At 37.2% G+C, this 23761-nt stretch overlaps 1 protein-coding gene across 1 annotated transcript in view; it reads left to right on the plus strand.

The window, feature by feature from the left end:
• Positions 1 to 245: 245 nt before the first annotated feature.
• GBE1 (1,4-alpha-glucan branching enzyme 1) overlaps positions 246 to 23761 on the plus strand; it is a 124264-nt gene continuing 100748 nt past the window's right edge. The window contains exon 1 of the mRNA XM_081952065.1: positions 246 to 811. Coding sequence (XP_081808191.1) covers positions 720 to 811 — 92 coding nt within the window. The 5' untranslated portion in view covers positions 246 to 719. The remainder of the gene's footprint in view (positions 812 to 23761) is intronic.

The following is a 23761-nucleotide window of genomic DNA, read 5'->3' on the forward strand; positions in this document are numbered from 1 at the left end:
ATAAGACTTTAACACAGCAAAGACTTTAACTGCGCCAACATTCCCTAACTATTCTCACATTATCCAAACTGAATTCTCTGGAGTTTGCCACACGGCTCACAATTTTCAAAACATTAAGAACGCCGATGCCCTTTCTTGGGCAGCAGCTTCAAACCCCCGACTGCGTTTGCGCATTTCCTAGCAAGCCGCACATCCCGACCGGTAATCTAGAACGCTTTTTTCAAATCCGCCCTCAGCACTTCCTCGTTCCAGGATCTCAACACATGACTGGTAGAGATCCTCCCCGTGCAATGTTGCTTTGATGACGCGCCTGGGCTATTGGACGTCTGACTCGTTAAGCATGAAAGGCTGCAGAGCGGAGCTCCGTTAATTTCAAGCGAGCCGGCTCTTGGCGCAGCGAGAAGTCAGCGTGAGTCATACGTGGGGACGAGACTTCAGTGCCGCGGATCGTCAATTTCCACGTGCCAATTGCCGCATCATCCCAGCGACGTCGCAGAGGGCGGGCGATTACGCGGAACGGCCCTGTCCTGCCTTCCCTTTCTTAGCGAATGACTGAATGGAGAGCGTCTGTTTAGCTCCATAGAAAAAGGGAGGAGTGGGGCTGCGCCAGCCCAGTTCTTTGGCTTAGCCTATCTTAGTCTTGGTCCGAAGCGGGGTGGGGTGGGGTGGGTACGCTTCCAGATGACCTCTTTTAATCAAGTGCCACTACAGTTGCAAAGATGGCTGTGCTAAGTTCGTTTCCGACTGAACTGGAGCGACTGCTGGAGAAAGATCCCTACTTGACTCCTTTTGAGCAAGACTTCCAGCGCAGGTAACTTAACCACCTGGGTCCCTTGGTGGTTCTGCTGGAGTTCTGCTCTCCATTCCCACAATCCTTTCTAACACCACCACCACCCCTTTCACATTGTGAAACGTTTCTCTTCCGTTCTCTCTCTATTGATAGAGACAAAAGAGGAACAAACAAAAGTTTACCATACTCTAAAAGTTACATGGTTGTTACACCTCTGTGGTTACATAGTAAATTCTAGCTCTATTTTATAAATTAGGGGAATGCTTATTTGCAACCTAGTTGTGTGCATGCTACCAGAATTGATAACTTTTTACCAATCCTTATAAATAACATGTTCCATCTATATAATGTATGTAAGTTATTGCAGTTAAGCTAAATAAATATTTCCTTAACAGAGGGTGGTCACTTGCACATGTGCTGGAAATAGGTTGTGTTAATTACTTGTGGAATAATGTGTTTTGACTCATGGCTCCCTGGCAATTTTAGAAGAAAGTAGCACAAAACAAAGCTAGTTGTATTACAGGGGACCAATAAGGGAATATTTAATTTTTCGGGTCAGAACAAGATAAGAGCAAATATATATTATCAAGGAGTATATTTAGATACTCTGTGCCCTGTAATACTTGTCCGTTATTTAACCTTACTTTAACCTTACTTTTAGGGTAAGTACTAGTGTACAGAAACCAGAAAATGAATAACCAAGCATAAACCAACAAAATGAAAGATGTGATAGATGAAAAAATGCTAACATAGCTTAAGCTGCCTTTCCAATGCTGTACAATATTCCTTTCTATACTTTTCTGCCCTTACAAATCATTGTTATTAAGATACACATTCACTGCTTCATAGCTTGCCTTTTCTTTAAATTTCTCATTTCAGGATTTTGCTAGCACTACTCCAAATAGTTTTACTCTAAATTCAAACTTTCCCCCCACATATTTTGCAACTCAGTCCTTATATGGCCAAACCACTTAGCATATTTTCATATAATGAAATTGGCCAAGCCCATCCTAATTTTCACTTCTTTCAACAAACAAACATTCTAATCGACCATGTGTATCTTACCACAGTATTAGACTGCTGTGAAAATAAAAGTACAGATTATTGTACTTAGTTGTACTTATACCACATGCAGCACACTGTCAGTAAAGGCTGATGAGTTTTGGCCCCTTTTGGCTAGTATACCGTAAGCACATCCATAGTATGGTTTCATCTCAAACATGCTGACAGTATTATATGGCACTGTAGGTTGTCTACTTTAGAGATTACTTTTCAAACCAACAAATCGTTAGTATTCCACTAACTGTTAAGAATGTGTAGTTTGCTGACAGACTTGGAGCATTGTTTTTGTATTATTTAACAAACAGTTTTAAGAACTCAGAACTGTATCAATTCAATTGGCCTAAGATCTAGTGCTTCTGGTTCAGAAACTCAAGATCCTACTAATAAGTACGAATATTTGAGAATTTACTGGGTTACACTTTAAAATAGCCAAATAAATTGTCACATTAGATCTGCTAGGAATTCTAGCTAATTTTTATCTGGAGTACGTTTCCTGAATTAAACTTCAGATATGTAACTAAAAATGTAGAAAGTGAAGGAAGCTTCTAATTTGATAAATATTGTTGAATGAATCGTGGATATTGCAAGTAACCCAATTTTCTGAAATTAAATCACAAGTTAGATTGGGTTTGATTATAATGATGGCTAGCTAATTTGTAAATTGATGTAGGACATGGGTGTCAAAACTCATGGCGTCACGTTGCCGTCATGTGATGTTTTTTCCCCTTCGCGGAGCTGGGATGGGCATGGCCTGCACATGATGCATCCGGCCTGTGGGCCACCAGTTTGACATCCCTGATGTAGGAGTGGCAAAACTGTGGGCAGAGTTCAATGAGGGATTAATCTAGAATCCCTATCCTTTGAATTTTGTGGTTCCTTATCTTGCATTAAGCCGGTGATAATTGTTAATTGAGAAGATTCCTGTGCATAGACTGTTTAACAAGAAATCAGTTTAATTGGACCTTCAGACTGTTTAGCAATATATCAATTTAATTGGACTTTGTGTGAACCTGCTATTTTGCACCTGACACGATGTTTTTACTAACATAGTCATGGGGTTTTCTGTCTCTCAATTTCATCACCCAAAAGATGCTTATTATAAATTTTCCCAGAAATCTGGAGCTAGTGCAAGGAACAAATCTTTAAAAAATCAAGACTGCAGGGCTGCTTATCAGACAAGGGATAAGAAACATTGAATTCTTGTTTCATGTGCTTCTTTAAATCAAATTGAACAAGTTTATATTCACAGTTCTTTTGGAAATTTCTTTAAATTAGTATTTTCTAGAATATGATCTCTGGCTGTTTGTAAAAGATTATAATATGGACTTTTGCCAGAGAATAAGATTATAAAAATGGATAAATATTGATGATAATATAATATAGATTGTAGATAATAGAGGACTTGGAAGTCTTAATGCATGACATCATTCTGTCTGAAAATGTGCTTAGTTTCATCTTATAAATATAACTTCTACAATATGATATGTGGCCATTATTTCTTCTGAACAAATGATGGATAAATATGTAAAAATCAAACACTTGTTTGGTTATGTAGTTGGGATCAAGTAAAGGAATGCAATTGAGGCAGCTTTCTCTAATTTGGCATCTGGATGTATTGGAATTTTGCATCTTTTAAAGTTTATAGCTAGTATGTAAATGGTAAATAAAATAACATTACAAAATATTCTGATTACTGGATTATTGACAGTGACAGATGAGCAAGCAATTGGATTGATTTTTAAGATTTAAACTTGATTCCCATTAGTATCTTTAAGTATTTCCCTTTTTAAAAAAAAGAAAGTATTAGAAGGGATGTATTTTGGAGTAGTGGAATAGTAAAAATTGTCTCTTTGAAGGAAGTATTGTTTGATGAAGGGAGTTAAGATTAAAAATGGGCCATATACTTCAAAGAAGGATATTTTTCAAAGAAGATTATGTGCTAATCTTTTGGCAAAAGATAAAAATCTTGTAGCTTCTCAGAAACAAGATGTGTATTTTAAACAACCCTTCTTAAATGAGAAGAACTCTAAGAATATGTTTTTGCCTTCTCTAGCAGGATCTTTTCTGACACAGTTTGTTATAATTTCCCATTGTTAATATCACATACTGTATATTTTAGTAGTACGTTTGGATTTATATTTTGCAAAGTAGATGGCAGCATGACCCAGTATTGATAGAACCTGTCTTAATTTCTGTCGGCGCTAGACTAAGTGAGATCCATTTATTTAGAAAGTATATTTGTAGCTTGCTTCTTTTATAACTTTGGGTAGCTGACGTTAGCAGATAATTAAAATGGTATTTTCCAATTATTTGTCTAAAGATATCACAGAAAGAAGGAACTATAGCAGGAAATGATCAAAGAGGAGATGAGAGAAATTTATCTGCAACTTTATATCTGTTCCCCACTCCTCTGCTACTTAGGTTGCAGCTTGTGTGGCCTTCAAGTGAACAGCTCATTTGTCAACTCTGAATCAGCTGAAGGACTTCTCTTCTTGGAGAGATTCTGTTGATTCTTCTTGATCTCTCAGAACAGTGGACAATCTTAGTTCTAAATTGGTAGACATCTTTGAGAACACAAGGCACAGCATTCATACTCTTAGAGAGATTTCATATGGCAGGGGTCCCCAACTCCTAGTCTGTGGACTGGCACCAGTCAGTGGCATATCAGAAACCGCTCCGCGCCAACTAGTGAAGCCCCATCTGTGAGATGCAGCCTTCACCCGAAATCACGCCCATTCTGGTCTGTGGAAAAAGCCTTTCTCCATGGAACCAGTCCTTGGTGCCCAAAAGGTTGGGAGCTGTCATAAGGTGTTTCTTTGGAGGTAGGCACTCCTTAAAACAGGTCAATTCAATGCTGTATATTTTGTTGTCCAGTTTTAATCTGCATAAAACTGCTAGAAATTATCAATAGCTTTGTACAGCCATGCTCTCAGTATACTGAAGACACCAAATTCTATTTTCCTATTACATTTTCTGGAAATGAATTAATACGTGACTATAGTAAGTAATAGATAAGATGAGGAATAGTAAATTGAACTGAATCCAGACAAGATGGAAGTACTCCATGGGGGTGAAGGGTGAGGAGGGTTATTATTTCAGAGAGTCTATTATGAATTGGATCATGCTGTCCACGAAGGAGCAGGTATATTATTTGTGGGTGCTTCTGAACTAAAATATGATTTCCCAGTACAAGGCAACAAGCAGGAGTCTCTCTGTGGGTTAATATACAACTGACTTCCTGAAGATAATCTTAAAATATTAATCGATATGATAACCTCCAGACTCAATTATATTAATGGGCTGCACATGGGGAAGTTTTTTTCTTTCTAGCCTGAAATGTTTGGACTGATACAAAACTCCCAAGCCAAGATGGTAATAGAAGAACGCATCAGTCCATTTCAGATTGTTGGGCATTATTCTTAAAACTCTGCATACCTTAGGTTCAAATTGCTTGAGATAACTCTGACCTCAGTATGAACCTTCATGCTTTCTGAGGACCTTTAAGAATTTTCACATATGGTTTCTGAGAGATTATCTGGTAGCAATGCAGCTTTCCATGTTATAAACTCAGCTTTTTGAATGCACACACTGCAGAATTAAGGAGTCTAATCTTTTTAATTAATGTTTTAAAAGACTATTAAATATTTTTGTGTAGGATGTTAATGTTGGTTTCAACTATTAATTTTAAAATTTACTTGTTATTTTTTGGTTTGTAATGACTCAGTTTTAAATTTGTTTTTGTAGGAAAGTTGACTGGGCAGCAACATTTATTTAATAAACATTTTAAGTGCAAAATAATGCAGAATTTTTTATCAAATTCGTTATTCAGTGATTTTATATTGCTTTTTCAGTAAAACATCTCTAACTAAAACTCAAAATCCTTTTATATAGCAATTAGTAATTAAGCAGATTGGATTTCATCTGAATGGATATAGATGTAAACTTTAAGACCTGTCATTTAAAATATATATTGATATAGAAACCTGTTCAGGCTTAGAGCTATAACTGTGTAAAATCCTGTAACTAAACAGTCATCAAACATAAGGAGTATCATTTTTGACATATCTGTTTTTATTATATATATGGCACTGGTGGCTATTAGAAAATATGTTTGGAACAACTTTCTTAAAAGACTCCATTAAACTATAAAATTGAATTCTCATTTAAATTTAGGAAAAAATAATTTTCAGGTTTACATCTCAAATTTGAAATCAGAAAACCAGTGGAGGGAGGAGTTGAAAGCAAATTAAACTCCTACTTCCTATTGGAAATAATAGCAATGAAATAAAGAAGCAATTAATCATCAGTAGATGTGATTTTGTTATGAAGTAAGTGACCAGAATGATGTATGTTTTCAGCTACCATAGGGAAAAATGTATAGCATGTTTTTACTTAAGTTATCCTTAAAGTTATTATAAAACTGCTGTCTCCTTTCTGGTGCCATGGACTGGTGGCCATATTGGCTGTGGTGGGATGGGATGGTTCCACATACACAGTCTAGATCCCACGCAGGTACAAATCTAGCTTTGTATGCTTGCCCACTGCTTGTGTGGCCTGATTCCCAACAGGCATGGACAGGAATTTGGGGATCCCTGTTATGAAGAAAAAAGGGTACACTATGGTCCCAAAGTCATGAAATTAATTCTTACATTAAAAAAAATCTGTTTGTGTCCCAGAAGCTTCCTTCATTATGAGCTGAATTTTTTTGGCACAGTTGTGGAAAACAGGAAATGTGATCTATCACTTTATGAGACCAAAAATACATGAAGTTTTTAAAATAGTTTGATAAATAAGCCATGGCAGGCAGATGAGTGGATGCCCTCTAACAGGCTCTGCCATGACGGATCTGAAATAACAGGTGCTTTTTAATATTATATTTATAAGCTGCTTAGAAGGTTTCATTTTAATTTTTACTGCTTGCCCTTCCTCCTTACACTTAGAGCCTGGTTGTACAGATGCATTTCTCTTGAAACAATCATACAGTTTGTAGTGTACAGAGATTTGCAGAACAATGGGATAAAGGAATATTCCTGAACTTTGCTTTATGATTTATCTCATGGTTATTATGAAATTGTGTGAATGCATCAATGCAGTGCATGCCATCTCAACTTGCAGAGCTTGGATTTACTGAATGAGTTTACCAAAACTGTAAATATTGCAGAGTATACAGCCTCCTACTACATACCTAAGTTCCATTTCATGCTGAATAAACTACTTTATTAATGTATCTTAAATAGAAAACTATCTTTAGATAGATTTTTACTCCAAAAGCATTTTATTAAAATAAATTTGATAGAAATGAAAAAAATCCAATTTAAATCCCCCCAAGAAATCAATTTTTTTTAAAGAAACGATAATCGATTTTTATCCACCCTGGAAAATTTGCAGAACATATTTGTGTATATTAATAATACCTTCTGATTTCTTTCATTCAGTATCACTTACTTGACATGAGTTGTTAAGTTTGTAATATGACACCATTCTCTGGTTTCATTATATTGTGAATTGTAAATGTCTCATTACAAATGTCTTCCTGCCTTAGAAAAAATGATTAATCGATTGTACACAAGAAAACATTTCTGGCATGAGAGAGGAGGATAACCAAATAGCCTTATGTGTGAATAATATGAATAATTTGGATCCATTATAATCAAGTTTCAGCCTTGAGAAATTAACTGCACAGTTGTTGTTTTTTAAAGGGGGAGAAATATAGCTATGTTCATCTTCTTAGATCTCACAACAATTTTTGAAAACTGATCATGTTTCCTCTAGTTGAATTGACTAGAGTAGCAAGTACGGTTCTTTAGTGTTTCAGTTCCTAACTTTAGGGTTGGCTATGAAAATGACTTTAGATGGCTGTGCCTATTCAGGCTTGTTAGATTTGGGAACATACAATATACATAAATATAAACTTGCAACATGTTTGAATGAATCATCACATTCTATTTCCTCTAGATGTTATTTATCAGTGCTTTAAATGTTGTAGAGAAATATAGATTGCTATATTCAGTTTACTGGACATAGCAATTATTTGTCTGTAGTCACCGATAATTGAGCTTAACTTGATGAGCCCCTTAACAATGGAAATGCTCTTTAAATACATGCTTTTTTTTGTTTTTATGTCTATGTCACAAATGATAACCAAGGCAACTGGTTCAAAAGCAAAGTGAAAAATTTCAAGCTTGTTATTATTTTATTATTGTTGTAATACATGTAATACATCCTATTGTTGTAATACATGTAATACATCCTTGTAAAATGACTTATTACTGTAATTTGCTTTCTTAGTAATATAGCAATAGCACTTAAACTTATATACTGCTTCATAGTGCTTTACAGCCCTTTCTAAGCAGTTAAAACCTAGTAAATGTTTTCTGTGACTGGCTACAATACTGCTCTGTTTCCCTGAAAATAAGACCTCTCTGGATAACAAGCCCAATCGGGCTTTTGAGCGCATGTGCTAAAATAGGCCCTCCCCCGAAAATAAGCTCTCCCCAAAAATATTGCAACACAGCAGCAGCCCTGAGTTGACCACGCTCACCCCTCCTGCACGTCAAAAATAATAAGACCTCCCCGAAAATAAGGGGTCAAAAGAAAATAAGCCCAGTAATATCCCAAAGGCGCTAAGCCACGTGGCATTCTGCCCGGCTGGAAAGACAGGTTGCACGAGCACTTGTTCTGCCCCCAGCTCGCATGCCTCCCAGCCTCACCATGCCCTGGCCCAGCTCTCCCTGCAGGGCAAGGGCGCTGCTGCGGCCCCGCTGCTGACTCTGGTGGGACAGAGAGTCTTCCTGCAGCCAGCCCACAACCATAGAGCATAGTCCGAGAGCAGCTGCTGCTAGAAGACTCGGCAGTGGATCTCCGGAGTTTGGAAGCCGGTTATACTCGGAGCATGGCGGTAGCGGCAGCAGTGCGGTGGTGGTGGTGCCCTGGCCCTGCAGGGAGAGCTGGCACGGCATGGTGGTGAGTCTGGGAGGCACATGAGCTGGGGCAGAACAGGCGCTCGCGCAATCTCCCAGCCGGGCAGAATGCCACACAGTTTAGCACCTTTGGGATATTACTGGGTCGGTGAGTGGCTCTTTGCCCGGCTAGAAAGGGGGGTTGCCCGGCAGCTGATCATGAGCATGGTCACCTCACAGCCATTTGTCCCTGAGGCTGTGCCTGGCTCTTCAGGCGCCCGCTCACAAGAGAGCAGCCACCCGGCAACCCCAAACCAATAACCCCCCCGATAATAAGGCCCAAGCAACATTTGGGGGGGTGTCAAAAGAAAATAAGACCCTGTCTTATTTTTGGGGAAACACAGTATTGTATTACCACTTTAATTCTCACAGTCTTAAGTTATTTATAAATACTAAATAGCAATAAAATAAAATTGTATTTCAAAATGTCTGTCAACCCTTTGAATAGATCAAGCCAGAAAACAGATACACCAAAAAGCATTGGATTTCTAATTGTTATAGACTTGAGCATAGTAACATAATCTTGGAACCCTGATAAGAGATTGTCTCTCCTTTCTTTGCTTATAAAGAATCAAGAAGAGAAAATTTTAACTTTTTTTCCAACATACTTATTTTCCAGGCTAAGCTGTTGTTTATTTACATAATGACAATTGACTATCTTCTTTAAGACTGTTTCCACGTCCCTTCGTACCCACACATATTAGTCTCCAAGAACTTCTGGAAAAGCCAAGTTTTTACCAGCTTACAGGCTATGAGGACATCTTAATGGCTAAAGTGTTAAAAGGAAAACTGTGAATAATTGTTAGTTAAAGCAAGAAAACCTAGTAGATATTCTATGGCTATCCTGACAGAGACAATTTTGATAACTGATCTCTTAGATACCTGGGCCACAAGCCATATGCAGCTTTAAAGACAGCAACTGGTACTTTGGAATGCACTTGGAAACAAACAGAGTATTCTAGAGCCTGATCTCTCCCCTCCTACCACTACTTGCTGATAACATTTTTTTCAGGTTATAGGGGAGTCACCATAACACAATGCCCCTGAATCCCAATGTTTGCAGATGGCTGAGGAAAATTATTGCAAAAGCCACCGAGATATCAAAGAGGACAGGAGTGGTTATGTTTCTTCCATCTAAGTCTTTCTACCTGTAATTTATAAGAGTGACCTATGCAAATTTGACCATGTGCCCAAGTGTGAAGACCAGTTGCAATCACACTATTTTCTCTCCAACTTTTCTCCAAATAGGACGGTTGGAGAGGGAATGGTAGTTATTGATAACTGTTGTTTGCAGGGCAGGCTTTTCAAGAAGTAGGCAGACCAGCAGGTCTGCTGGAATCTCATACTATCTCAGATGTTAACTTGAGCGTATGTCTTCCCAATCCCCCCATTAGTTCTCTTCAACAGCCCAGTGAACAGGGACCCAACCCACATGTCAGAACTGCAATCAAAGAAAACTATCCACTTCCTTGTATAGATTCATATACTCCCTGGATAATCTCACTAGGCATTACTTTTGTCATCTCACAAGATCAGGGGTGTCAAACTCAATTTCATTAATGGCTGCATCAGCATTGTGTTTGACCTCTGGGGGCCGGGGAGGATGTGGCCAGAGTGGGCATGGCAAGCTTGACGTCACTCGTGTTGAGGATGCCTGTGGTAGCCCAAGCACTTTGCCAGTGAAAATGGGCTCTGGAGCTTCATTTTTTGGCTGCAATGGCCCCTGCAACCCTGTGCCAGCAAAAACAGAGCTCGGGTGGGCTGCGTGTGGCCCTCACAAGCTCCATTTTTTGCTGGCAGAGCCACCACAGGCTGGTCCCTTGCTTTTTCCAGAGCAACTTGCGGGCGAGATCTAAACATCCCATAGGCTGGATCTGGTCCCCAGACCTTGAGTTTGACACCCCTGCACTAGATTCTGCCAATTTTGATTTTGAACCAAACAAATAGTTCAATAAATAATTAAGTGCAGTGCAATGCACATGCCAAATTAAAATAATTTTTATAGTAGATGTTTATTAACATTCAAGTATTATAAAACTTATAGTTACATGTAACATTTGTGTTTGTCTTTTTTTTGAGCTACCATAATTTGGCTGGGCTCAATAATGCCTGTAATCTATTGCATTCTGCTATATACACAAGAGTACATGCTGTTCTCCACCCAAAATTTAATTTATTGCATACATTTATGCATTCTAGAACTGTCCTTTATCATTGTGTTTGTTTACACATGAGGAAAAACGTCTTAATTTAAAGTTTTTTTAGTTTAAAATTTGGAATGCTGCAAGCCAGAATAATTTCTCCTCTATTACAGATATTGCTCAGATAAACAAAAATAGTACTATCTTCTTCCCATTATCTAGCTTGTAGAAGTTCAAATGAAGAATGGCTGGAATTTGCGTAAATAAATTAGTTCAGTATGTGGTTTGTTGATGAAAATATGAAATATAGTTGCTTTTAAAATCCTATGTACAGATTCCCATGTATCTTTTCACAGCTCTGACATATTTTCTTTAACCCATTATAGTTTTCATAGGCTTACTCATTCCATATGAAATATAGTGAACTGATTGCTTCTAAATCATGTGTGAATCTCCTGACTACCATTTAACCATTTCTGAAGAAGGCTGAATTTTTTTTGAGCCTCTGTTTTGATATACGTTTGATCTTTTAATTGCCTGGTATATAATTCATTGAATGATTTGGCTTCATATATCTCATTAACTCATAAGATATATTTAGAGCAAAGATGAATATTCTTTATTTTAGAAACCAACTTTTTGTAAGAAAAAGAATGGATAGAGCCAAGGCTGAAACTCTGCGGTACCAGGGTGTCCTAAAATGATAACTGAATGGGAATAGAGTTCAGCAAAAATAAATATACCACTTAGTTGTAATAATTATATTTTATTGTTTAAAAAATAATGACCAAACCTTGCTCTTTTTACAGAGTAAAACCTTTAGATATATATTGACTTTGATGTTTGCTTGGACAAGCAATGAGTTCTTCAGCAATCCAGCTTTAGATATCCGTGTGCTGAGCTTGTGCACCTAAAGTCAGAGTCCCATAAGAATTTGCTCCAGAATTTTTGGTACTCTTTCTTGGAAAAGCTGAAAGTGGGCTCGTCCGTTTAAATGGGGGCAAACTTTGACAGAACTCCAGATTTATCTTTGTTTCTGATTCTGAAGGGTATTTTTTTCTAACATAGCAAATAAATAAAAATAAAAATTGAACATACTCCTTTTAGGACTTTTCTTAAAAGGCTTGACTGATTCTTATTTTTAATCTTTTGATATTGTTATCCTGAATATGCCAATTCCTTGATCTAAGTCTCTTGGAAAAATATAATACTTTTGTTATCTGGCAGTTAATCTGGTGGTGATTATCAAAGCAATATGGCCTGAGCTTTTGATGCTCTCCTAAGACTACTTTGAAATTGAAATAGAATCACTGCATGCTCAGTATATAACATGACTGGCAACCATTTATCAGGTTACTTAGGTAAAACAATAATTGTGCAGTGTGGGCCAATACACATTGCACAACGCTGCTTATTATTTACCTGCTTAGGTACAAGGTTTGAAAGGTGCCCTTTGGATTGCATTTTACGTGCTGGCCTGTATCTTCATGTAATTTATAAATGAGGCAGGGGTAAACATCTGTCTGTAGCCTTGAGCTTTTCCCATAGGACTTCCCCAGAAATGAAATCAAATGGGTTACTAATTTGCATTATCAGTCTTGCCAACTTGGCTTCCAGTAGTTTTGCCAGCTTTCATCTAATTATCAGATTTTTAATCTTGGCAGCCATAAAAAATTGGCAACTCAGAAAAGGAGCCCTCAGATAAACTTGGGGGTATCATGGGCTTATCAGGAGTGTTATAAAGTGATCAAAGTGGGGGGATTTCCAACATTGTGTCAAGAATATGGAAAAAATGCTATAGTGATGTTGAATCTAAGAACTTTGAACTAGTCTGCCAAAATAGGGATAAATCTTAAATTAGGTTATTAAATTGCTGCCAATAAGCCCTATCTTTTTAAATTTCATATGTAAATTATAAACTCTCTTCATTTTTAGGACATGATATGGCTTTGTAATATGCAGTAAGTATAAATTGTATAACAGTTTGTAATATGGTTTGTAAAACTGAATGTAGCTAGTGATGATGTACTTAATGAATTATGAGGTAACACAATTATATTTTAGCATGAAACTACCCAGTTATTTCAGTATTTGCAATGTGTATTTAATGTGTGATTCTAGTCTTATGTAATTCTAAAAAAACAATTTAATGTCTGAATATTTAAGAGGTATTTTGTCTAAAATCATTCTTCTGATTGACTTTTGTCTAGGATATTTGCAATGTCAAATTGTATGAAATCATGATTTAAATCACTAGTAAAAAGGCTTGATTTAAATCAACCTGATTTAAATCACAGTTTTGAAAGAGCAACTGTCACCTGTCCTGCAGCGACTCCTCCTCCTCCTGTTGACTCATAGACAGTCTCATGCTATATAACTAAGATCCATTTCATGCTGAATAAATTAAATTGTCAATGTATCCTAAATAGAAAACTATCTTTAGATAGATTTTTATTCCAAAAGCATTTTATTAAAATAAATTTAATAAAAAAAAATCCTATTTAAATTTTAAAAATCTGATATTTTTACTTTTAATTGATTTTTATCCACTCTGTTATATACCTATTCACAGTGCTTTACACCCCTCTCTAAGTGATTTACAGAGTCAGCATATTGCCCCCAACAATCTGGGTCCTCATTTTACCCACCTCGAAAAGGATGGAAGGCTGAATCAATCTTGAGCCAGTAAGAATCAAACTGCCGGCAGCCGGCAGTCAGCAGAAGTAGACTGCACTGCACCACCACATCTCATCATATGGCTATTCTAGTCAAATTACCAATATTCCTTGGGCAATTATTTATTTGATTTATATTCTGCCTTTTTTGTACAGAGCTCAAGGCAGCATATACAGGTGAAACTCAAAAAATTAGAATATCATGCAAAAGTTCATTTATTTCAGTAATGCAACTTAAAAGGTGAAACTAATATATGAGATAAGACTAATTGCATGCAAAGCAAGATAGTTCAAGCCATGATTTGTCATAATTGGGATGATTATGGTGTACAGCTCATGAAAACCCCAAATCCACAATCCCAGAAAATTAGAATATTACATGCAATCAATAAAACAAGGATTGTACATAGAACAATATCGGACCTCTGAAAAGTATAAGCATGCATATGTACTCAGTAATTGGTTTGGGCCCCTTTTGTAGCAATTACTGCCTCAATGCGGCGTGGCATGGAAGCTATCAGCCTGTGGCACTGCTGAGGTGTTATGGAAGACCAGGATGCTTCAATAGCGGCCTTCAGCTCTTCTGCATTGTTCGGTCTCATGTCTCTCATCTTTCTCTTGGCAATGCCCAATAGATTTTCTATGGGGTTCAGGTGGGGTGAGTTTGCTGGCCAGTCAAGCACAGTAATCCCATGGTCATTGAACCAGGTTTTAGTGCTTTTGGCAGTGTGGGAAGGTGCCAAGTCCTGCTGGAAAATGAAGTCAGCATCCCAATAAAGCTCATCTGCGGAAGGAAGCATGAAGTGCTCCAAAATCTCCTGGTATTGCGTTGACCCTGGACTTAATGAAGCACAGTGGACCAGCACCAGCAGATGACATGGCTCCCCAAATCAACACAGACTATGGAAACTTCACACTGGATTTCAAGCATCTTGCAGTGTGTGCCTCTCCATTCTTTCTCCATACTCTGGGTCCTTGGTTTTCAAATGAGATGCAAAAAGATGCATCAGAAAAGAGGACTTTGGACCACTGAGCAACAGGACTTTGGACCACTGTGCTTCATTACGTCCAGGGTCAACACAGCCATCTACCAGGAGATTTTGGAGCACTTCATGCTTCCTTGGGCTGAGAAGTAGTACCTGAGTCACCTGTGAGCTTCTGTGGCTAAGGGTAGACTGGAACCTAAGTCTCCCAACCAATATTTTAATCCCTATACCACAATAAGACATGGGTTGTGAATACATAATCATAAAAGTACTTTGAAAAGGAATGTCTTATAAGAATGGTACTTGGGACTTCATTTAACAATAGTTTGAAGTTACAAAAGTACTGAAAAGTAACTTATGACACCTCCTTGATGTAATAACCATTGTACCACCTGCATGGTCAGGTACCATATTTTTCAGAGTATAAGACGCACCGGAGTATAAGACACAGCAAGATTTTGAAGAGGAAAATTAAAAAAAAAAGTTTTTGCACTCTGTAAACCTCCCAAAAACGGCCTACTTTTTTTTTTAAAAGGGCATGAATAGCCTTTAGTAGGCTTGTTGACTACTCCTGGGGGGCGGCCAAAAGCGATAAAAAAATGGCACGTTTTTCATGAAAACGGGCCCATTTTTTTTCAAAAAAGGGCATGGATAGCCTTTAGGAAGCTTATAGAGCACTGCTGGGGACTGGAGGGGAGAAATGGACCATTTTCGCTCATTTCTCCCCTCCCCAGCCCCCAGGAGCTCTCTGAAATCCTTCATAAGGCTATGCACGACCATTTTGGTGAAGGGGCGGAGTTTCGGGAGGCAAAAAATGCTGTATTCATGTATAAGACGCAGCCAGATTTTCAGCCTCTTTTTTGAGGGAAAAAGGTGCATCTTCTCCGAAAAATATGATAATAACATAATTTGAGTCCATGGCAACTGTCTCACATTTACAATGGTTGCAGTGTCCCATGGTCAAATGATTATGTTATGAACTGAACACTGCACACTGAATTGTGGAAGCAGAGTTTGTTTAATCACCACATGATTCATGTAACAATTGTGTGCTTTGGTTAGAATCTGCAATAAAAATGTCATAAAATCGTTTCTAAATTGCTCACTTAACAATTGAAATTGTAATCCTAACTGGGATTGTAAATTAAGAACTACTTGTACTTTGGGATAACAAAACATGCTTGTTGTTAACACCTGATTCCTGATTAAATGCGATAAAAAAATGGCACGTTTTTCATGAAAACGGGCCCATTTTTTTTCAAAAAAGGGCATGGATAGCCTTTAGGAAGCTTATAGAGCACTGCTGGGGACTGGAGGGGAGAAATGGACCATTTTCGCTCATTTCTCCCCTCCCCAGCCCCCAGGAGCTCTCTGAAATCCTTCATAAGGCTATGCACGACCATTTTGGTGAAGGGGCGGAGTTTCGGGAGGCAAAAAATGCTGTATTCATGTATAAGACGCAGCCAGATTTTCAGCCTCTTTTTTGAGGGAAAAAGGTGCATCTTCTCCGAAAAATATAATAACATAATTTGAGTCCATGGCAACTGTCTCACATTTACAATGGTTGCAGTGTCCCATGGTCAAATGATTATGTTATGAACTGAACACTGCACACTGAATTGTGGAAGCAGAGTTTGTTTAATCACCACATGATTCATGTAACAATTGTGTGCTTTGGTTAGAATCTGCAATAAAAATGTCATAAAATCGTTTCTAAATTGCTCACTTAACAATTGAAATTGTAATCCTAACTGGGATTGTAAATTAAGAACTACTTGTACTTTGGGATAACAAAACATGCTTGTTGTTAACACCTGATTCCTGATTAAATGCTTCCATAGGAGGTTTGTTTTTTTGTTTAATCTTTTTTGTTTAATCTTTTTTTGTTTAAATATATATTTTATTAATCTGATGATGTATCTAAAATTTGTATTTATTTATGTAGGTTTTAAAATTAAATTTGGCCCTCCAAAAATTATCCTGATTTTGTGAATTGCCCTAAAAAATTACATTAAAATTCCAAGGATAAAATAAAATTTACATGTATGCACACGTATGCTGCCTTATAAACTGAATGTTGCTTATACCACATAATACATAACATAGATTTAGGAAAATGTTTCACTAAATAATAAATTTGGAATAATATTTGTAGGAAATAAGATGCAAAAGATTGAGATGCACAAAAACAATATAGAGTAAATTCCTTCTGAATAACTGTGCCTAGTGTTGGATACTTTGCTGCCTTCCCATTTTTTATTTTAAAAATATTAATGAGTATTATGTGATATGCTCTTAGTAGGAGTGTAATAGCCACAACATAATAAAATACATAATGGAAAACAATAAAATAACAGAATAAGAGTGTGTCAGAATTATATCTTTTTAATAATATTCATTTTGCCTAATTAAGAATTCTAGACTTCTTGAAAACTTGTATATTTATTTAAGTAATTTTGGACTAAAATATCTTTGAATTAAAAAACCCTGAAATGTTCCTTAAGGTTTGTGTTTTAGTCGTTTACTTTGGCAGTAGTATGTTATTAATTCACTTGGAGCAACAAGTATTATAAAGGAAAAACACAGAATTTTTACTTTAAATGCAACACTATATTGTATATATAATATGAGGCTGAGTATAGAGTTGTTTTCTGAATACTTAGTACATGAATTAGAATCACTGAATTGAAAGAATCCCCATAGGTCGTCTGGCCTAAGAACCTGCTCAGCACAACATCTTTTTGAGTGTTGAATTTAACTTTGTTCCATGTGGAGGTTGCATTTTTCTTCTATTCAGTTAAGTATTCACTAAAACACAATTTGAGCAGGAGTGTGTAAATTCTTGCATCCAGCAGTATCTTATATGCACAAACCGCCCTCCCATTCCCCCTCCTGAAAAATCACGAAGTTAGATTGGTTGTCTGAGTATTGATAAAGCTCTCAGCTGCTGTAGTTGGATCATTCCATCCCAAGGAAGGCTGCAATTTGTGCATCCACTGAAGTTGGGCAAAGGCTTCCCCGCTTGCTGATTCTGCAGGACTTGAGAATCCAGACTGATGCTCAAGTTCGGATCTGTTGCTTCAAGGACAGTGCAACCCTGACCCAAAGCAAAATTGGGCATAGAGAGATCCTGATGCATGAATAGTATGTTCAATTTGGCCCTATTCTTTTGTATATAATTTCCATAGCCTACAGGCACCAGGACAAGACTTCAATAGCATCTCTAATATGGATCAGGATCCATATCCCAGGATCATGATGTGAGCTGGTATCATCTACAAATTAATGGTACTGAACTCAGAACTATTGCATAACCTGTACCACATACAGTAGATGTTAAACAATGGGGGAGAGAACTGATCACTATGTCATTTATAATGAAGGAGCCACACTATTGATTTTTGCCTCCCAACCACCACTACCTGGAACTGATAACTGGGAAAGAAGCAGGACTATTTTAAAATATTTCCAAATCCCCATCTCCACAACATGGTACAATTGTTGATAGTATTGAAGATTATGGAAAGATTCAGAAAATACAAGGACAGGAATACTACTTTCATCCAGATCCCAACACAGTTAATCAAGTAGAGCAACACTGCTTTATATCACTGAACAGATAGGCATTCATACTTGCCAACTCTGGAACAGTAAACTCGTTACTGCTAAGGTGTCAAGATCCCACTTCCCCGTCCCTGGCAACCAAGTAGGTGCAGGAGCTGAAGCTCATATGGACACATTACTGGTTTTCCTCAGCTAGGTCTTAGTAACATATGTCAGGTTTGAACATTTGTTAACCACAAGATGGTTGGATCTGGTCTTATTACAGACCAGTACCAGTTTGTGACTAAGTAGCCCAACAGTCCAGCCACTCAGATTCCTGGTAGAAGCAGCAGAGGAGGAAGAAGGGGCAGCTTCTTTTGGAGTTCTCTCTTCATAAGTTTCTTCACTTCAAAATGGAGTGAAGAATGTTAAAATAACATACCGATATATCAGGTAATCTGAATATTGAATTTGACTGAGGAACACTGATTTCATTGTATCTTGCATACCTAAGAAAAATCCACAAGGCAAGAAATGAGGTAAGAAGCACCTGTGCACAAAAGCAGAAAAGCAAATGCAAGATGATTGATAGCCTGTCTTTTAAAAAAAACATGAATATTTATGCTTTGTTATATATTGTAAATCCACAGAAAATTTACATCATCTCATTAATATGCACAAACTCTCCTACTGAAAATACTTTGTTCCTTCAAACCATGTCAGTGAACTTGGATTTCATTAAAGTATATAACTGAATAAACAAATAATTGCATTTTAAAGTTCAGTCACAGTAGTCCTTGGAAATTTAATATAAGCACTATGTAAAGTACAGCAAAGGTCATGTTAATAAGACATAGGAAATTTCTTGGATTAGTTAGCTATATGGAGAATTTCACTTTGAATCCAGGATGAAGAACACGTTAACACATTAATTTTAAGAGAGGAAAAATGCAAAATTATAATATGCAAAATATAAAATATTATTGTATTATATTAATAATAAGCTATTATTATTGGATGGTGATGCTGAAACAAAAAAGGTTGTCACTCGGACCTAAAGAATTTGTCTGATTTATTGAATCATTTTAGCAGTAAAAGATACTGATTTCTATATAGGTTATGCCTATCAATGTAATCTTAACATTTTCACGTAGTCCTCAAATTATTCCTTTAGTAACCAAAGTTATAATGGCATTGAAAAAAGTCACAATCAGCTTTCAGGTTTATAACCATTGCAACATTCCCATGGTCACATGATCAAAATTTGAGTATTTAGCAACTGGTATGACTTCAGAACAGTTGCACTATCCCAGGGTCAGGTGTTCACCATTTGTAACTTTCCCAGCTGGCTTCCAACAAGCAAAGCTAATGAAACCATTTTCGCTTAATAACTGCATGAGTCACATAGCAACTGTAGTGATTTGCTTAACAGTGGCAAAAAAGGTAAAATGGAGCAAAACCCAATTAACTTACTTTGCTTAGGCTCAATTGGCTGTAAGTTGAGGAATACATGTTTTACAACTCCCACACTAATTAATTGTTTGTTTTTCTTTTGTTCTTCTGATCAGGAAAGTTAAAATATGCTTGAATTTAAAATTTTGTCACCAGGACCTTAGTTTTCTCAGAAAAACTTAGTGACATTTTAATCTCTTCCTTGATGTTCTTCCTCTTCTGTGCTTCAGATCACTTTGTGGCATACTCACCTTTTTAAAATCTTAGCATCAAATTGATACCGATGTTATACATACCTTGGCAAAGTTATTTAAAAGGCAGTTTCAAAAAACTTTGCAACTGGGCCAGAAGAACGATTCCTTCCTGGCTGACAGATTGAACTAACCACTTAAATATCTATTGTATTGCATGCTGATGTGTCTGGATTACCATGGATCAATTTGCTGTGGATGGGTGTGAGTAATACATCTATTTATTGCATACAGTAATTTTTCCTTCTTATTCTTAATGATGACTTAAGCTTCTGTTGGGCTCCAGTGATGGTATTAAAGCATTCAGAAGATATTGGCAGGATTCAGTTGGCCATACTTGCCCTGATTTATCCTTAGGGTAGCAGGAATACATAGTGATTAATCTTTGTGATACTTCAATCTTTTGTAGGAAAATACCTTCTTCATTAGCAAAATTAAATTGCAACTAAAAGAATATGTTTCATTTTTGTTTTTAACAGATTTTTTTTTATTATGCTAGCTTCTCATTTTTAACAAGTCATTTAATTTAACGTGACATGGGATTTAGAACTTTTCTTCTCTTAAGTCCCCTATTTATAGAATTCTTGAAATGTTTAAGATAATGTGGAGCAGAAACAAGACATCACACTAGCAATTTCTTTGGAGTCCATTGACATAGTTTAGTACACCAAAAAAGGATTAAAAAATGGAGAAATTTGGAAAATAATAATGTCAAAATATTCAGTTACATGTGGACTGATGGTGTTTTAAAAGATTTAAATAATACCCTGCAAGATGAAAATACCAATTTCATTAAATAAAAATTAAATCAAGCTTAGTCTCCATAAAGTTTAAACATGGATCAAGCATCTATTAATGTGATTTTATTCTAATATACAAGTTGATTTGAGTAATATGTAATGGATTTCTTGTTGACTTACTTAGATCTTAGCTTATAAATCTAAAATCAATGTTTCCGTTAGCCTTTTATAGAGATCTAGAGATAGAAGTGATAACAAGCTCTTCCTAAGAGTAATGTAACACACCTAGATCCTCAATCAAATAGAATTATATAAGAGCTTGGCACCCATTCTAAATCAAGGCTTCAGAAAAGAACAGATTTCAGGGTATGTTAGTTTGAATTGCTAGCTTTATTGTGATATGAACTGGTCTATTTCCTTTTTGAAGAGTTAAAAATTAGAAGATATACTGTATTTTTCGGAGTATAAGATGCACTCCCCCCCCTAAAAGAGGGTGAAAATATGGGTGCAATATATTATACACCAACTGTAGCCTCAATGATCCACCAGCCCCCACCATTCGGCCTCTGCATGTCCTCTCAAACGGAACTTTTGTAGACTGCAAACTCAGCCTCTCAAACAGAGCTTTAGTAGTTCTTGTAGGCTGCAAACTCAGCCTCTGAAACGAAGCTTTTGGAGACAAACCATACCAATGGATGTTGGTAGGCAGAGGCAGCATTTTTTCCCCTTATTTTCCTCACCAAAAACTAAGCTGCGTCTTATACTCCGGAGCATTTTATACTCCAAAAAATACGGTAAATAGTAATCATTGATCAGAAACCTTTGTTCTCATATAACTGGCTTTTAGTTGCAGGATGCCAGCTTCTGTTTTGTTTTAAATAAAAGTTGACTTAAAAACAAGCAGATGAATAACAAAAGAAGTGTTCATAGAAAAATTAATCACAGCGGGTATCACCTGATGCAGTCCTGACTTAAATTTCTTCAGGAGTAATAATAATAATGATGTCACAATCAAAAAAGATTGCAAGTAATATTTGCTTGTAGTTTTCGATTTCACTTGATTACAGACTAATATAATAATAACGCTCTCTTATTTGGGCAATGTTGCCCATTTTAGTTGTCAGTGAAGTCTGCAAGAACAAACAAAATGGTAAGATCATGACAAAATATTACAGGTTGCAACTGTCATTTGTATTTAATATCACTACCTATTGTGACATGGTAATAGCAGTTTATCACAAAACCTAGTATATTGTACTTAGATAAAAATAACAGATGATTGCTTATTCTTCAGTATTCTTTCAGCACAAAAAAGAAATTGGTAAATAATGTATGACTATAAAATGTGATACAAGAAACAGATATTCTTTACTAGAACATAGTAACATTCACCGTAATGATAGTACTACTCAGTTGTGTGAATTTGTGATGCGGGGGGAGGATTAGGGCAATATTTGCTATAGTTACTTTAAAATACACACTATATATAAGTATTTTCCTTTAATATTGACTACCCATTTGAAACATATTTATGATAGTTTTATTATCATCAGCAAAAGATACAAATTCCATACTCATAGTTATGAGTTAGGCAAGCGATGGTGAACCTTTCTTGGCTTGCATGCCATAAGGGAGGGAGTGCAGGGGGGTCGTGCGTGGGCGTGCCACACCTATAATGCAATGTGTGACACCCCCCCGTGTGCATGCACGTTTGAGAGGCGCTCCCCCCATTTTTTGCATGTTTTTTTCGTCCTCCCCAGGCTCCAGAGGCTTTATAGGAGGCTGGGGAGGGTGAAAACAGCCTCCTCCAACAACCCCCCAGAAGCTCTCCAGAGACTTCAGGGACCTTCAGAAGGCTTCCCTGAAGCCTCTGGAGGATAATAAAGACCCTACAAGCAAACTGGAAGTCATTTCTGGTTTGCTCGTAGGGCCGGTTTAAGACCACTGAAGGCTACAGGGACCTTCAGGAGGCTTCCCTGAAGCCTCCAGAGGACTAAAAAGGACCCTATGAGCAAACCGGAAGTCCGATCCTGAACTTCCGGTTTGCCCATAGGGCTGATATTTTGCACCCCAGAGGCTCCAGGAAGCTCCTGAAGCCTCCAGAGGGCCTTGGGGGGCGGGGAGGCTCTTTTCGCCCTCCCCAGTCTCCTATAAAGTCTCTGGTACCTGGGGAGGGCAAAAAATGGCTTTAAAAAAGGCTGAACTCAGCTGGCCAGCACGCGCATTCGCACTGGCAGCTTGCGTGCTCTGACAAATGGCTCCGCGTGCCACCTGTGGCACTCGTGCCGTAGATTTGCCATCCCAGAGATAGGCTAACGGGTGCTGGATTTAAACAAAAGAAAACAAACAAAATGGTATGTAGGTACCTGTAGCACTTAATTAATTTCTTCTGCCTACACTTCCTTAGATTCAGCTACATAAATACAATAAGTACTTAAGAACAATTTGGACTTATAGGAGGAACAATCCTGTATAGTTTTAAATTATTCTACAACATCCTATTTGTAAAGATTTATTGAAAAAATATTGAACAATATCTCATCATTGATCTTAGATATTTAGTGTGTTACTTAGGGCATTTGGGAATTGATAGACATAACCAGGTTGAGGAGCAAAAGGCATTTCCCTGGGTTTTATGCTATTCAAAAGTGCAGTATTGATCATATCTGTTTCAAATAACAGGACCCATGGCCAAAAAAGAAGAATCAGGCATTTATTATAGTCAGGAATGAACAAAGAAGTGACAATGTTCCTGTTAATTATCTGTGCATTGTTTGTCATTGGAGACTTCAATTTACTAGGTTATACTGTGTTGTCAGTATGTCAGAAGTTCATGGCCTCCGTGGCAACCATGGAGTTTGACTCATATTGAGGTTGCATTCTAAACATGGGGCTTTGGGGTAGGGTAGTGCAATTGGAATAGGATTTTGTTTTGGAGGAGATTTATCAATATTCTGTGCACATATCAGTCTCATTGATTTTTGGCTTGCTGAAACACCCTGGCATACAGGGTAGTAGAGCCTATTAGGTGACTCTGCCCCACATAATTGTTGTATCCAGATGGGTTTCAGAGAAAACTTGGATTGTTCTTTGAAGATTTGGTGGGCAATTCAGTTAAGGTCTTAGTCACTGGGTGGAATGAATGGGAAGCTAGATTGCTGC

Source organism: Natrix helvetica (assembly GCF_964273705.1).
Source record: "Natrix helvetica genome assembly, chromosome: 4".
In the NCBI taxonomy this organism is placed as follows: domain Eukaryota; kingdom Metazoa; phylum Chordata; class Lepidosauria; order Squamata; family Natricidae; genus Natrix; species Natrix helvetica.